Source organism: Poecilia reticulata, linkage group LG12 (genome assembly GCF_000633615.1).
Source record: "Poecilia reticulata strain Guanapo linkage group LG12, Guppy_female_1.0+MT, whole genome shotgun sequence".
In the NCBI taxonomy this organism is placed as follows: domain Eukaryota; kingdom Metazoa; phylum Chordata; class Actinopteri; order Cyprinodontiformes; family Poeciliidae; genus Poecilia; species Poecilia reticulata.
The window spans coordinates 23,805,162-23,822,085 of NC_024342.1; the positions used below are offsets into that span (position 1 = coordinate 23,805,162).

Consider the following 16,924-nt stretch of genomic DNA (forward strand, 5'->3'; position numbering starts at 1 on the left):
GTCAGAATTTCAAATGCAGCACAACTTTGGATAATTACGTCAAGCAAGTGGATAATCAATAGAGTCAAGGTCTTTGAGGATCGGGGTGTCCTTGAAGAGGCCAGTTAAACAACTGAAGCTCAAGTGGTCCCTTAAATGGAGAAATCTAATACATAAATGATGATTTAAAGAGGAGAAGAGTCACAATATAAAAGCTGCTGATGAAGCAGAGAAAGATTAGGTCCAACTCGGATGGAAAAGAGCTGAAATTTACACCAATCCCTTCAGTGTCAGGTAAGGCTTTTTCTGTCAGTTGGGCAAGTTTGGGTGCACGTTCAGACAGTCTGAAACTTGAATCAGCACCAGCGTGGACACACAATACAGCGCACCTGGAATAACAGCCTGTCAGTGTGTGCGACGCTAGCGGTTCAGCGTGTTTCTGGGAAGCCGCAGAGAGGGGTGCTGGGGCAACACCGTGAGCAAGCAGAGGCTGTAACTGAAGAAAGCCGTGGCCGGAGCCTGTTTGCTCCCTGCGAATGCAGCCTCCCCCTCCGGTGCGAAGGGAACAGGCAGCTGATGAAATGCGTGAAGGTGTAACTGGACGCCCTTATGAGAAAGCAACAGACACAATAACAGAGGGGGGCTCACCTGCAGCTCTGGGCTCAGCTCTGCCACAGAGGGACAAGGGTCCGCTCGGTTTACTTTGACTAACTTACAGTGGAACTGGGCATTAATGATTCACAGTGCTGTGTGCTTGTGTCCGCTCAAGCTGCAAACTCAAACAACCAATTAGTACAAATTAGAACCGATCTCAGACTATAGCATTTCCATTCTGAACTGCCTCCGTCCAATTCTTAGGATGTTCTGCAGCTGTTTAAAGCTTTTAGCTTAGTTGCACCCGATATCTCTGCACTCGCACGTTGTTCGGTAAAGAATTCGATTTAAGATTTTAGTCTGGATTGTTGAGGCTTAAGGGCCCTTATACATTTCTAAACTTCTAAACCCTAGTTTGCTAGAGGCTAAAATGGTTGTGTTATGAATTTCCAGAATTATTTTCTACCTAATCATTATCAAAACTTAAAAACTAATGTTTTTTTTTTTGTCTAAAAATATGCAACGCATGCAACAGCAGTGACTTTGATGCATTGCTTTTTAAACCACTTGCAATCATATAAAAGTCAGGGATTGACCAGCAGAAACTACAGCACAACTAAACTTAATTCTAACTTTTTTCTCTTTTCGTGTAATTTTATCGATGTTAAGCATCAAAAAAGTTACATGCAACAAATACATGCRTCATAATCTAAGAAAGGAAAATTATATTTAAAAACTTTTAAGATCTGAGTAATAAAGCACCGACAACGGCGCAAAAAAACAACATCTTGCACAATGATCCATGCGAAGATTAACTGCACAATTCCCATCCATAAAAACCGTCCAAATTTAAACTATTGAGCAATGTGCAGAGGTCATTTTTGTGCAGCTGATCTGAGAATGGGTCTATCTATATCTGATCTCAAACTCTAGTTTAAGTTGAAAAAAAATCGCCTTTACATTGCATTTAAACGCAACAACCGAAACCCCTCCAAAGCAGTATTTCCATTTAAATGTGCCCAAATTATTAAGATCTAATATTCAAGTTAGAGCTTCCTTTTCTGCAGCAAAGTTTTAAATTGGCTGTGTCCAACAAGCTATAGCGCAGGAAACGAGGGAATATCTGCTGAAATGGATGCAAATACAGCTGATGCATTGTGTCAACAGTTAGTTCGAAAGTTTAAAGTTGAACCAAGTCGATTTCGATGCGGCGCACGCGACCTCTGCGCGCAGCAAACCTCGAGCGCTGTCAGTCCGTATCAAAGTAAAATGTCATCAACTCACACAGCAGCTAAGTAGTCAGTGAGTCGTAAATGTGTTTGTTTTAGCTAAAAACCTGCGGATTATGATGTTGTTTTTGTGCGAATTAAATACGGCTCGCGCGTTTGGCAACTCGCTCCACGCGCTGTCAAAAAAAAAAAAAAAAAGGGAGAGAAAAGGGGACAGCGCGCGAGGACACGTTTCGCGAGAAACCTCAGAGAAGGGCTGTTATAAAAGCCAAACACCTCGCTCATTAACACAGTGTGGCGAACTTACCCAATGACAGGAACGGTTTGGTTTCCATGTCGGACTCGGAGGTTAGCTCATGCCAGCTGAGACGACCGCGTTCGGGGAGTTTTCTCACAGGCGGCTGCTGGAGCAAAGCGAACCGGACCTGGGCGCTGCTGCTCCGGCTTGCTGCTGCTGCTGCTGCTGCGGCGGCTCCTGTGGCTGCTGGGGGACCTCTCGGAGGAGAGCGGACTTGACTCTGAGCGGTAAAAGTGACAGCTTGGTGTCTGATGATGATATCTGGTGATAACCTAATGTTTCTGCCTCTGTTTGCACACTCAGCTGCTGCTCTCTCTCTCTCTCTCTCTCTCTCTCTCTCTCTCTCTCTCTCTCTCTCTCTCTCTCTCTCTCTCTATTTCTCTCGGTTGTACAACAACTCCAACTACTGGAACAGCGCAGCAGAAAGGGACCTGTGCAGGGGGTACTCACACCAACGCACGCCGCACTGCAGCGACGCAGGCGGATAGACATGAAAGGCTCGTTGCGAAGTTTGGAGCCAACATGGAAGAAAAGGAGCGCGTCGCGTACAGTTCTCTACATCACCTGGAGCCCCCTTCAGCTCTGTAGCAGCTACTTATGTCCTGGTCACCTGTGTTGAATCAGACAACTGTTCAACTTATCTCTCACACAACTGCCAGAATCCGAAGTGGATTCGCATCTGCTCACGAGTGTTTTATTCACTTTGATTAAGCATAATAATAAAAAAAAACATGTTCTACATTTATGCCTCTTTTCACACTGTGTCATTTTACAGTCAACTCTAAAATGTATTTTCAAGTGGATTTTAATATCATAGACCAATTTAAAATAGTGCAGAATTGTCAGGGCAACTGTAAATCTGCAAAAAGTGCATATTGTGCATTTCTGCTCACCCTTACTTGTAGATCCTTAAAATGAAATTCGCTGCAACAAATTGCTTCAGCACTTTGCGTAACCATATTTTGCTGCAAGCTCTTCACTTCTAAAGACAGAAACGTTTGAAAGTTCTTTGTTTTACAGCATAGCTAAAGTTCAATCAAATGGAATAGTGTCTGAACAGATTCCTGGTTGGAATAAATGAATGAATTCAGACCTAATTTCATTAATTTAGGTCTGAATGAATTTGCTTTGTTTGTCGGCATCACATTGTAGCTCTGGCTTTTTGTTTTGTGTCGTCGGCTCCCTGGAAGCATTTTTATGGCATCATTCTGTCCAACCTCCAGTCTGTTTCATTCTGGAGATGGTGTATCCTGGATGATGTGAACTGTTAGCTCTCCAACAACAGTTGTCCTGAGCTCCAGATCCCTGCAGGACCTCCAGAGATCATGGGCCGTCTGAGTGCAAGTCACACTTTTCTGATTTTTATTTGTACAATAAAAATTATACCATGTTCTTGATTTATTTATTATATAAAATCATAATAAGATGCACTGTTAAGTCTGTTTTACCCTGTTGCTACAATAATTTGAAATTAGAAATTTAAAATTATTGTAGCAGTTTGTCCTGATCTCTACTCGCAGATTTACTCTTGGCAGTTTTACTGCATCACTAAAAATGTTCTAGCAATCATTAGATTATGCTATCTTTTGAAATTTTTTAAATCTGGCCAATTGTTATTGCTCTGACTGAGCTTTATCTTCTTTGCTCATTTTGTTTGCTACTAAACTTGCAGAGCTGCATCGCTCACTGCTTTCTTTACTGGACTCCTATTTTTGTTTTCCACATGTTTTGTTTTGCCTCCGTGGAAATAAAATATTCCAGTTTTCAATACTTTCTTTTGCTGATTTTATTCTGGCTAGGTTTATAGAGCAATGAGACTGTATTTAAGGGTTTTGGGTGCCATTACTAATTCATAGAGCTGAGGTTTCTTCAGTTGGGCGGTTTTGTTCTGAAGTTACTCACTCTCAGTTTGAGGTATTAGGAGGAGCAAAGCAATAACAGAATATGACTCAAATAACTTCCAAGAAAAATAGGTAGTCTGTTTTAAACATAATTCTGTGAATGAATTGCTAACTTTGGCATGTTAGCACACTTGTCTGCCAGTGTGCATTGTCCCTGTCAAATTATGAAAGCAAAGTAAAGGTTTGCTGAAATTTCAAAAGTCTTTGTAACATTTCTGGATCACACTTTATTTGAAGGGGTGTGCATAAGACTGACATGACACTGTCATAAACATGACATAACATCTGTCATGAACATGAACGAGTCTTTATGAATGTTTATGATTGTTGTCATGAAGTGTCATTCGGTAAATGACACTTTTAATGCAAAGTTGCTCTAAAAGTTGCATTAAAAGTCTATTAAAAATGCCAGCTTTGCATTAAATTATCATCATTTACAAAATCATGCAAAGTTGGCACTTTTAATGGACTTTTAATGCAACTTTCAGAGCAACTTTGCATTAAAAGTCATTTACTGAATGACACTTCATGACAACTGTCATAAACATTCATAAAGACTTCTTCATGTTCATGACAGGTGTTATGTCATGTTTATGACAGTGTCATGTCAGTCTCATGCTCACCCCTTCAAATAAAGTGTTACCCATTTCTGAGACTGAGGAAATGTCTCAGAAATGACAGGTGCCTTTTTTCTCACTTGAGTTTCTTTAGATAAGAACACGATGTGTTGATTTGAGATCATTTACCCGACTTTAGGACATCAGGAGGGTCGTATGCAAGTGATTTGGTTTTTTTTGTTTTTATTCTGGGTTAACCAGCAGGCCTGCATGTGGCTGGTGAAATGTAATTTACGAATGTGGTTATCGGTGTTATATTCTCATAGAGGGCCATGTTACTTTGGATAAGATTTTTCCCCTGATAAAAACTTTTTTTATTTGATCTTGACATTTTTTATAATCTGAAGCATTAACATGTGACAGAATAGCAAAAAGGGGCAAAAACCTTGCCACAGCCATGCATCTGTCCATAAATGTAAGTTGCTTATCCTTGAGTACTTTTCACAGCATTAGACCGATGTGCAGTCTTGATGTTTCTCGACATTGCTTTCTTTTTTTTTTTTGGCTGGACATGTGTAATCGATTGGGATCAAGTCATGTCCCTTTTTTTACATTTCTTGCACTTCCACACCCAATTCTGGCCACATAAACTAGATGAAAGCAGAACATTCATTGTTCTCACAAAAAGACTTCACATAGAGGTTCTGCAGGCGATGTAAATGCCTGCTGCAGCCAGCCGCTAGGCCCCTGCTGTGATCTTACTTTAACTAAGAACTCAAAGGTGTTCCCAGCGTATACTGAGTTATGATGCATAATTAATGCAATGCATGACACATCTAAGATCAAAGGCAGTTGAGGAAATAAAGAGCAAAATGAAGTCTAAGGATTCAAAAGGTATGGGAATAAAATGTGTTTGTCGAGAGCTGCAGATGAGCGAGGAAAACACAATTTGTTCTTCGAGTGCCTCTTTCTTGGTTTTTGTTAAGACGTCTTAGATCTCTCTTCTCCAACACGTAGATCATCTTTTCACGATGATCCGTTAGATTTATCTGTATTTTGTGCTAACTTCAAATGACTGTTTTGTCCTGAGCCCCTTTTCGTAATGCAAGGCAGACGCAACACGGTTCTTTTAAACACCTCAGTCTGGACAGGTTCTCTCATCTTTCCGCTGGATCGAGCTATTTAATCCTCGACTCAAGCCATGATTAATAGCAGTCCGACCCTTCACCTTCATCCACATAAATTCTCTTGAGGGTGTATTAGCTCTCTTCAGTCCCTAACATTTTAGGGGCTTTCAAAGGCCCTGAGTCTACACTTACCTCTGAATCACAATATCTCTTGGCTCAGTTGTTTCTCAACTTTATGCAACGTGTTGGGGCCTCAGGGGATGAGAGACCCCGACTGTTATGCTRCGCTTTGCTGTGGTTGCTTTGACAGCTCTCCTCTTCTCCYTTTTTCCCCCTCTCTTAAAATGGGTGATAAATGGGACAAGGGCCTTTTGGTGTCCTTTGTGCCTAAACCATTCACAAGGAGCTCATCCGTAAAAGTTATCACGGCTTTGACAGTTATTCATTGGCTTTGACAATGGTTTTCAAAATTCAGGTAGGACTATATTTTGAATAAATCATTAAGTCTCAGAAATGAAACTGTGCTTAATGTGCCCGTTTCTAAAACCATTAGAGCAATTAATTACTTAATACCTCAAAATCCTCTGAAWTTCTTTAGAAATTTCATCTAAATTTGGCGAGAAAGTTGGGCATTGAAAAATATGGTCAGCATTAAGGAGTACCAAAAGCTTTCTGACATCATTAGGTCATTTGCATTGTCCACCCCTAAGGAAGGTCCCAATCATCACATCCCGAGTTCACATTCCTTGACCCCCAGGGTCAGGGCTTTGTCTTGGGACAGCAGTGAGGCAACTTCCCCTGCGGAAATCAACACGAGCTGACACAGTAAATGCTGGAGACGAGCACAGAGGCAGGAAAGAGGAGCACCACGYGTGTAACAAATAGCTTCCTAAGCAGCCCTGTTGCTTCTAATAACACCAGGAGGACATGCTAACCTATCGAACAGCTAGTTGTGGATTTATGAATTTCTGCTTTCACGCTCAGAGTTCGAGCTGTTACATTTTTCAAAGTTTTGTAAAGAAGAACCTCTGCCACTCAAACCGTTCTCATTGGAAAATTAGTTTGTGGAATCTSTGAGGTCAAACTTACGAATAGGAGGTCGATACACTTTGCTTTTTATCAAGTATCCGAAAATRAAAGGTTTGTTTGGAGGGCACAAAGGTATGCTGAGATACCTTGACCAATGCAATACAGAYGACTGTCTTTATTGGTAYTCATGTATCTGGTATCSGCCAGAATAGATCAAATCTGAATACTTGAAGTATTCAAGTTGAGGCAACATCTGCAGTATTCCTTCTCTCAGCTCTTGGTTGTACAGCCAGTCAGCAGCAGAGAAAAAAAGAATGACACTGCTGGATTGGCTGCTTTGCAATAGTTTGTCCAGTATCACTCCACCTAAGCTTCCCAAGCTGCATCCTCTTGAATATTGTTAATGTTAAKCTACAATGTGAGTAAATGTAGCTTAATACGAAACAAAAGCAGAAGTAAATGTCCTGTGCCATTACAGAATTTCAAACATTGTCATATACTATTTGTTATTTAAAAAAAAAAAATGGGTTGAATATGTCCAAACATAACAAAAAAATGGAAAAATCTTGTGAAACATCACGTCTTGTCAGGTACAKCTGATCGTGTTTCCACATCAGGTACTTTCCTTCTGTTTCCATCTATTTTACTTCTCTTGCAGCAAACAGCCACCACAATACTTTACAGTTGGGATGGTGTTCCCAGCTGCACCAGTATCCGTCTTTTCAAATGAAGCATCGGTCATTATGGCCAAACAGTAGTACTTCAGTTTCATCAGATCACAGGACATGTCTACCAGAGTGAAAGTCTTTGCTCCTGTGTGCATTTGCAAACTGCAGTCTGGTTTCTTATGTTTCTTTTRGAGTGTTTGCTTCCTCCTTGCTGAGGGGTCTTTTAGCCCACCTTGGTATTGGACACTTTTTACTGTAAATAATGAAAGAGTCTYATGTGCTCTAGCCAGTATCTTCACAAGGTCTCTGGATTTTGTTCTGGGGTCAATTTGCACAATCAGCACATTCATCCCTGGGAGATAGAACCCGTCTCCTTCCTGAGCGAAGGAGACGGGTATAATTGTTTGAACAGATGAATGTGGCAACTTCAAGCATCAGGGAATTATTCCTAAGTATGAATCAGACTTCTGCAATTCTCTCCCTAATATCTGGGGTTGTTTCATGTGACTTTCCCATCATATCAAACAAGGAAGTAGTGTGTTTCCAGGTGTGGCCTTAAAATACATTCATGGGTGTGTCTCCAATAACTCAGATGTGTAAGCTCATCTATCAGAGGTTTTAGAAAGCCATGACATCATCATCTTTTTTTYYCCCCTCCCTCATTGTTTAAAATCATTTGACATGTAAAATCACAAATATGAACAGCTCATGACTGCCCAAACTAAACTCCTCCAAATGTAAGTGTTTAGGATATTTTTAGCAAGTGTGCAATCCCAGCACAGTCAGAAAGTTTTTCTCGCAATTCTGGCTTTGTTGTGCAAGTACAAGCTCAACATAGAACATGCATATTCCTGCTGTGTTTTCCCTGTGTGMAATGTTGGAGAAAGTTCAATGCTTCCTTCTGCAGCCAAACAAAGCATTCCCACACAGCAGATTGTTGTGCAATAACAATGTTGTGTTTTTTTTTGTAACATTATGAGGTCGGGCAACTGACTTCTTCTGAACTGCAAGTCCATAGTAAGTTGTACTATTTATATCAGTGCGTTTAGGCACTTACTATAACACCAAATTTGTGAATATGAAGATTACTCGGTGAGGAAACATAACATTTAACCAAAAAAAATCTACATAGTTGGACTTTTTATACAGTGTGATGCTTCTGCACAGTAAAAGTATTGCAACTATTAGTGAAATTACTCAATTTTGCTGATGATTATTGTGCTAAACATGTTTTGCTGGGAGTGTAGATCGAGAATTTGAACAAATTAGAAAATTTGGTTGGTTTTATACTAATTTGAATTTGGAACAAAAATCGCACCCTGAAGATTTGCAGTTCCTGTCTTTTTTTTTTTTTTTTTTTTTTTTTTTAGCACATTAATTCTTTGTTTTGCGCGTTTTTGTCATCAGATCAAGGCATTTCACAGACCCGAGTTTAAAAAGTGGCGCTGTATTTTCATAATTGATTGGAGCCTCTTTTACAGAAGGGCCCCAATCCACACTGAAGATACCATCAACTATCTTTCTAACATGCCATCTTGGATTTTCAATGCTGCCTCTGGCCAAAATGAGATTCCCTCAACACGAATAGTCAAAGCTCAGGCATGCATCATTTTTTAATATCATATTAAAGTGAAATTGGCTACATTTAAAAAGACACAACAATAAATCTTGTCAGCTCTCGGCTTSAGCYGCTTTTATCACAGAGGGGCGAATTACCCTCCCTGAAGAGCATCATCTTCCTCCCAACAATCGAGTGAAGCATTATTGCAGGATGATGGAGCTACCGCTGCCGGGGCTGACAGATTGTGAGGGTGAATTATGGCTGTGTGGAGGGTTGAAGGTGTAGTCAAGCACTTGTATTTTTTTATGCAGCTTGATAAGCAGAGATGTCATCATTTCATTTATATTTATTTGCTTTTCTTTTTTTTTTCTTCCAAGATCTTTCTTAATACAAGATTTGTACTGAACACTACATCTGTTTTTCCTTCTCAAATAATATCTAGAGTTTAGAGTTATTTCCCTTTAGTAATCTAACCGAATCAACYGAAAATGTTTTCACCAGACTCTCTTCAGAGTTCAGAATGTTTAATCCGGCTTYCACCTGACGTGATACAGAGGGGGGAAAATGCCACTCATTTTTTTCTTGCTTACATGTTTGGTTGGCTTGTGAATTTTAGCACCCTTCTCTACAGCAGGTCCGTCTACAAGGTCAACCCACCCGACCTACCTCCAGAAAACAATTTAATGTAAAAGCAAATATCTTTTTTTTTTTTTACAACACTTTAGTCTTGTTAAGGTTTTACCGGTGAAATACCATGATCAAAGTCGAGAAATATGWAAGATTATGGAAGAAAAACATTACCGTAACGCAGGCCAGAAAACAAGAAAAGTTGGCGAATAAGACAAAAGCAGCGATGTTAAAGTTTCTTATATAAATGGATGTTCAGAAGTTGAAGATTAATCCAGTAAGAAATTATGAGCTAAAATTTCTGACTGTAGTAACATGGYGACTTCAACCTCATAGGATTTCAATGGTGAGCCTCTATGAGTCTGACTTGCAAACAGCGAGTCTGCAAGACAAGTCTCACTATTTTACACATAATCAGTCYGTATTTTACATGTGCAACAAATGAATCTGCAATTCAGTGGTCAAGATATTATCCTGACGAAACTCTGTGCCACACCACTGAAACTACTATACATCACAAAGTTTGGCTATAAAAATCCATACAACAGATGTGGTAGAGAAAATGGGAACTACTTCATTTAGCTCAGCCACAGAGAAAAGGTAATGTTTTTGTAACTAAAMCTTAGATTTCATTTCTTTGATAGTAGTGCAGCAACAAAATTGATGAAAAATCTGTCATCGCCTGAGTTTACATCATGGAGTTCACCCACAATTATTGCGCAGTTGAAGTTTTTGCTATATTATTTTTCTGAATCAGTGATAATTTTTTCATTTTTGCCTTTGTTGTTTGGAAAGTTAGCCTTAAATATATATGCTTTAATATTCTTGAGCTGCAAATATTTTTATGCAAGTTGCATATATTGAAAAGGCAAAAYGTCTAAGCATAGAATACAGCTATGCAGTCTAATGCTTTTCTTATTTGACTTAAAGTCCTCAGAGAATCATGGATTTATTAGTCAACAGATTTATTTGACGTGATTTCCTTTCTCTTTACAGTACAGAGAAAGGAGATAGTGTGACACAGTTGGACTTCAGCTAGGTAAACACTCCCTGCTGAGGCCAGAGATCTTGTGTACACACAGGGCACAGCACACGCTTAGCGAGTGGGGCCACACGGCCGCCACAAGGATGGATGATCTAACCGGGCAGAGTCTATGTGGGCACAGCAGTCAAAGAGTGACCAGAGACCCCTCTGTCTACTGAAACCACTAGCATCTAAAGAAAAGACAGACCAATGTAGATTTTGGAGGATTATTGTTCTCCAACTGTCGCTTGCGCAGACCCAGTGTTCACATTCGTGGCCCGCTTGCCGAGTGATCGTTTGACCACAGGGGAAGGGACTTGAGTCAACGGCTCTTGAAAGCAACAGAGAGTAAKTTCACTGAGAGGAACACTAGAGTGAAGTGGAGTAACAAGACACCCCTTCTGTGGCTTCCTGGTTGCTCACCAACTAGTGTTGACAGTCTCTTGCACACACATGTCGTAGACCACAGCTAATAATAAACCACTGAGTCAGAATATGTGGATGCGATAGAAATAGTGGGTTTTCATTGGCCAAAATCAAAKTTCTTTTTTCTTGTGTCGAACATGAGGTTTTTTGGAGTGTGAGACTTTGTCTCACCTCAGTGGATGAAGAAAATAGCGGCACAGCTGTTTTGTATATAAAGTTGTCTAAATAGGCACTTTTCATGTGCCGATAAAGTAAAAAAGAATCAATGTTTCCTGCTATTTTAATATTTATTTTATAAATGTAGCAGTTTTAGTGTGATATCGCTTTTTAAGTGTTTTTTTATTTTGGAGCATTGCTCCCGATATGTGAAGAGTTAGTATTGTGCCTTATCGTCTCCACCAAATGCATCTTGTTGCTATTTTTATTTGCAGCAACTCCCATTTTAATTAAAAATATAATTGGACTAAATTGGAAGTCAGAGAATCACAGTGCATCTAATTGGTTTTGAATATATATCWGATTGTACACCTTTTAAATTAAACCAGGGGTACCATATAAAATGTTATGTTTTACAATATGACACAGCAGGACAGAAGACATTACAGTTAATGCTACCTTAATAATACTCCAAAATAAATGATGATAATAATAAAAAGTTAGATATAATGCTTATAATTTGGACAGTATTAAAATAAATTGGAATAACCTGAATTTTATATAAATTTGACTTMATTACCTTTTCTATTTTGGCCAAACGTTGAAGATGAAAATGCTTTTTTGTGAATAAAATATGAAGCAAGTTTTTGCTTCTCTTAAGAACTGAACTGTCTAAAGACAAGCTTGATTGCTTCATCATTAGTCATTGGTATTTTGAAATTCAAAAGTCCGTTTTAGGCAACATGCAAAGAATGATTCATTGTCCGTCGTCTATTTTTTAACCAGTGTGTATTTTTTCTATTTGCAAATCATGTTGGGAAGAGGCAGCGTGATCTGTTTGCAAACATTTTATTTCATGTCCAAACCTTTTTTTTTTTCTTGTGAGTTTTGCTCGGTAAGGGAAACATAACTWTTTGTATAATTCTGAACACATGACTGTGGGTAACCTAGTGTGGTCTGTCATAATTCACCAAATGCTGTAGATGTTCTGAAGATGTTGGCTGAAAAATAAAAGCCAGGAATAAGGACATAAATCTCTCATCCAAGAGCAGCTTTATCGGTTTGTCAGCAGGCTACTGGAGAGCCGCCCTTCCCTCACACTTTATCTGCCTGCGAACTGGCGGTGTTTGTGTTTGCGTATGCGTGTGTGTGTGTCTGAGCCACGCTCTCGCYGTGATTTACAGCTCCTCTCTGCTCTCCCCTCCTGTCTGCTGGTCAACTGCCACGGTGAAGGCGGCTTACAAGGGACGGAGCGCCATAAATCTGGACACTTCCTACCACTGCCTCCCACTTCAAGGAGATGCCTGTCCCAAGCACGATTAACCCTTTTCCTCTCCGTCTGAACACAGTCGACGACCTCCGTCCTCTTCCCACCCCAACGAGGGGCCCAMTAGAGGGGGAGAGGAGGCTCGCTCTCACACCTCAAAATGCAAGGAAAGCTTTTACATTTGACATTTTTCTTACTGCACAGGAAAAAGCTAATAAAGTCCAACCTGCACATTTGAAGTTGGTTGTTGAAAAGCTGGCATTAGGGGGACTAAAGGGACAAATTGTATTACAGGAAAAAAATGGTTGGAGATGTTTGGTAATAAAAATTTGTCAACATAAACAAACTGGATTTGCTTTATGAAAGCACAAAGAAATCTAACGGCATTAAAGACATCCCTGACAGTACGCTAACAGCTAATCCTTTTTTCCTCTGTCATGAAAGTGATATCCCGCTCCATGTAAGAGAATGTTTTCAAAAGGCTTTCAAAGCCACAAAAGCCTCGTTCTGTGTGAGTGAGGCAACAGTCCCAGCATGCCAATTTGTAAGGAGGTTTTCACGCTGCTCGGGGGTTACAGTAGGAATTGAGACGTCTTGTCATTGAGCTGCAGCTATGAAATATCAGATTAAAGGAAACGGGAGGGCCGGTGCTGTTGACAGTAGAGACTGGGGCATCATCCTGAGGGCAAGCGTCCTGATGTAAYGCACAAGAAACAAACACACACCCAAACAAGCCTTCCACTTACCCACTTACAAATATGCACAGTCATGCAGTGCAAAATGTGCCCTCTCAAACACACACACACACCAGCACACACGCATACACACCCCCACACACACGCACACACACACGCACACACATCCTCATTATTCATGGAGGACGGCTTACAGATGCTTGATCTCCTCACTGTCAGTCAGGCTTTTCATGTCGGGTTCCAGCTGAGGACACTCGTGGGACAGTTTTTGAAAAACTTTCTGTGGCTAATCAAGCCGTGCCATTCAAATTTCTTTTGAAGACTGATGCAACAAAAGTGTACTGGCTCTTTAAAGGAAAGCCCTGAATTATTCAGACYGGTGGAGTTCTTTACCTGAGAGCTGCAGTAACTGCCTGCATTAGGTTGGGACGATGTACAAATGCATTTTTCACAATGTTTGAAGGAGCTYGCAATAAAAATCACAATATTTCCAGAATTGCTAACCACCAGGCAGAATGATTATACAGTTGTCGACTGTCATTAAGGACGATGATGCGAGGGATTATGTCATGGGATGATGGGGGAAATGCCAAAGAACTAAACTTTGTCTAGGCTGTTTTATTTGTCTAKTTTTCACATTGTTAGCTAAGTACTTTATAGTGGTCAAAAACATAAAAATGTGTATTTATTTGTAAGTTGGGCTTCTTTGCGCTAAATTTATTCTGCACAACATTTATTTTTTTAATCTTAGGAAAGTGCAGTTCATTCAGTTGTCCTGCGACATTCTGGTTCAGCTCTCTGTCAGGCTGGGACTATGTTGTGTGACTGGTTAGTTTTAATGATCACATGTGGTCCGTTCCTCATCCATCAACATCTATATGACCCTGTTAGCTGGACTCAAGGAGAACCGGGACTTTCCTCACAGCGTCTATGCTGACAATATTCAACTTTATATTTATGTGTCACCACATAGCCCTCTACAGGTCTGCCTTCATTTTGTCATGGCTAATAATGAGTAGATGGGTCAAAATCCCCTCAGTTTAATTCAAAACACACAGAAGTCCCTGTTTTGTTTTGTCCTAAAAATATAAAGTTAAAAATCAAAACTCACCTGGACTCTCTTGGGGCTAAAGTTTTCTTTTAACACCATCATCAGAGAAAACAATGAATGCTCTAATTTTGAGTATGRTAGATACTAATGCCATATACATGGCGTATATATGTTATATTATGCTTGCTTGGTCTAAAATATTTGTGAACTTCTGCATTACGGCACTGGCATAAACATCCATCTAAGACTGCAAAACGTTATATTTAGAAATATAATAAACCTTGTACTGTGTCTGTCAATCTTCCAAATGTTTCCAACATGTTTGACTGAATGATTACAAATCTGCAGGCCACATCAACATAGGAAATCCTGCATGTGCAGCAAAACGGCACCGGGCTAAATGCAGCAACCCACATAAACAAGAATGTAACTGGAKGCAGTTAAAACATTACACACTTCAGCTGTAGCCACATAAATAAACACATGTGATTAATAGCATTTCCTTTCTGTATTATGATAAATAATAAACTGCACAAATTGTGTCAAATCACCTTTTTCTTTTCTATTTGCAAAATATGCTGGCCAAAATTTTGTCAAATATTACAACTGATATGGTGTGAATGTTTACTTATAACACTTGACGCTTACTAAAAAAAAGTAGAGAAAAACCACAGTGTATATTCAAAAAATGCTTTTAATTCTGATCTTATTCCAGTATCTCAGTTTTAATAAAGTAGAGCAATATTTTCCAGTCCAAAAAGATTTTATGTGAACATTTAGTGTTGGTTTTGATCAGCTGGTATAAATTATCCACAGAGACACGAGCTGCAATTTCTGCCCATACAGTTAAGTCCAAAATTACTTGATGGATTACCAAATTTGGAAAAAAAAAAAAAAAGTATTTCATTTCAACAAGAAAAAATAACCAAAATCTTTCCACTTTATTTGCGATTAACAGCTTTAGACCAGGGTATTCTCTATTTTTCCTTTTTTTTTTACCTTGTGCCAAATTCTTCTTATAAGCTGCTTCCAACCAAACACCATCTGGTTATTAGCAGACARATGTTGGAAGCTCAAAAATATTTTAACAAAGCAACTTTCTGTAACKTGATCGCACGTCCATTCCTGCTGAATTTGCATGTCAGACTCCAACACCTCCAACACATCTGAGACTGGAAAAGTAAACAGAGCATCAATAAACAGCTCAATAAAGAGGTTTAGATGATGATATGTTTTTAAACTGTTTTAAGAACTATTTATAGAGACTGGCCATTACTGACCGCAGCAGTAGACTTTGCATTCCTGCTTTGACACAAGCAGGAATGCATACAGACTGCTAATATTTCCAGATATGACATATTCTTTGTTAGATCTGCTACAATATTGGACCAGATCGACATCTGGACTTTTACTTCCTTTGATTGAAGAGCTGTTCTGATGTCACAGAGATGTTTGCTACAAAAAGATTCACACTAGAAAGACTCTAAATTCACCTCCCTCCTCACCTACATCTGAAGGCATGATGAGGTCATTATGCCCTGATTACTGTAATGTCCTTAATAAAGTCCCCACTTCAGTAACAGCACCTGTTTAATCCACCTCTGGGGGCTTATTCAGCAAGCAGCTGGTTGTGTTTTTTCTGTTTTTTTTTTTGGATCTGAGAGAGAAAAGTAAATAAATTGCAGAGTAATATTCTATGCAAAGCTCCTTTCACACGCATCTTACAACCTGCAGCGTCTCGGTTGGCAGAACAAAGYCGAGGAAGCTGTGTGAATCTTTATGAATCAATTTCTTCTGAAATGCTAACATGAGCAAATGTGCATAARGTAGAAAACGGGTGAACAGAGAGCTAAAGTTGAAATGTAAACAATATTGAAGACTTTAAAGAACAAATGTCTTCCACAAATATTAAAACTGTTTAGTGTAAAAGTACCGTGGTTTTAAGATGTTGCTCTCAAACCTAAATGGGTAAATTTCTCTTGATCATAACGAAATGTAATCAAATTAGCGGCTGGGTTTTCAACATTTCACGCAGTTTGACATCATGTCACTGCAACACAAGATGAACTGTTTCAGTTTCTATAGCAACAATTGGTGCAATTTTTTTGTTCTACTATTGCTTTAAAAATAATGAACAATTCATTATTTTGGTTTATGCACAACACCATCTTCTTGAAGCCGCTTGAAAACAATGTTTATTATTTAACTACACTGCAAAACTTTGATGATTATTTTACAGAACCACTCTCCTTTCCCTTAAATGACTTTATCATCACCGACACGATTATCTTTCTCTTTGAATGACTTTATTATGTCATGTTTATAAGTCAAGATTGCAAAAGTGCAACAAATGAATACCAAAAAAAAAAAACACTGACTTGTGAAGATCCAGACAACTTTAACATCAAAGCATCCATCATCGGTCTGCTTGCTGGACAGATGCCTGCATGCTGTCAGTGCCGTCATTTACGTTGCACCGCAGAGACAAAATCAAAGGGAGACACATCAAAAAGGTGCCAATTTTTTTTTTTATATATATATATAATCATTTCACATCCATCTTCACTGCCTCTCTACTTCAAATCATCCAGCTACAGATCAGATAAATGTTGCAAACTTTTACCGGCGGTTGGGGGTGATGTGGGTAGTTGTTAGGTGTTGCCCACTCTCTCCTCTTCGTCCGAGCACACAGGAGTCGGCAGCCTGCTAACTTCATTGTGCAGATGGGGGTCAGG

At 39.4% G+C, this 16,924-nt stretch overlaps 1 protein-coding gene and 1 long non-coding RNA gene across 2 annotated transcripts in view; one reads left to right on the plus strand and one right to left on the minus strand.

The window, feature by feature from the left end:
- The window catches only part of rxraa (retinoid X receptor, alpha a), a 109,338-nt gene extending 107,150 nt beyond the window's left edge, over positions 1 to 2,188 (minus strand). Inside the window, exon 1 of the mRNA XM_017307673.1 lies at positions 2,110 to 2,188. Coding sequence (XP_017163162.1) covers positions 2,110 to 2,137 — 28 coding nt within the window. The 5' untranslated portion in view covers positions 2,138 to 2,188. The remainder of the gene's footprint in view (positions 1 to 2,109) is intronic.
- A 43-nt stretch (positions 2,189 to 2,231) lies between these two features.
- On the plus strand, positions 2,232 to 2,841 carry LOC108166744 (uncharacterized). Its single transcript, XR_001777125.1, has 2 exons — positions 2,232 to 2,327; positions 2,516 to 2,841. It is a non-coding gene; the product is annotated as an uncharacterized LOC108166744 (long non-coding RNA).
- The last annotated feature ends 14,083 nt before the right edge of the window (positions 2,842 to 16,924 follow it).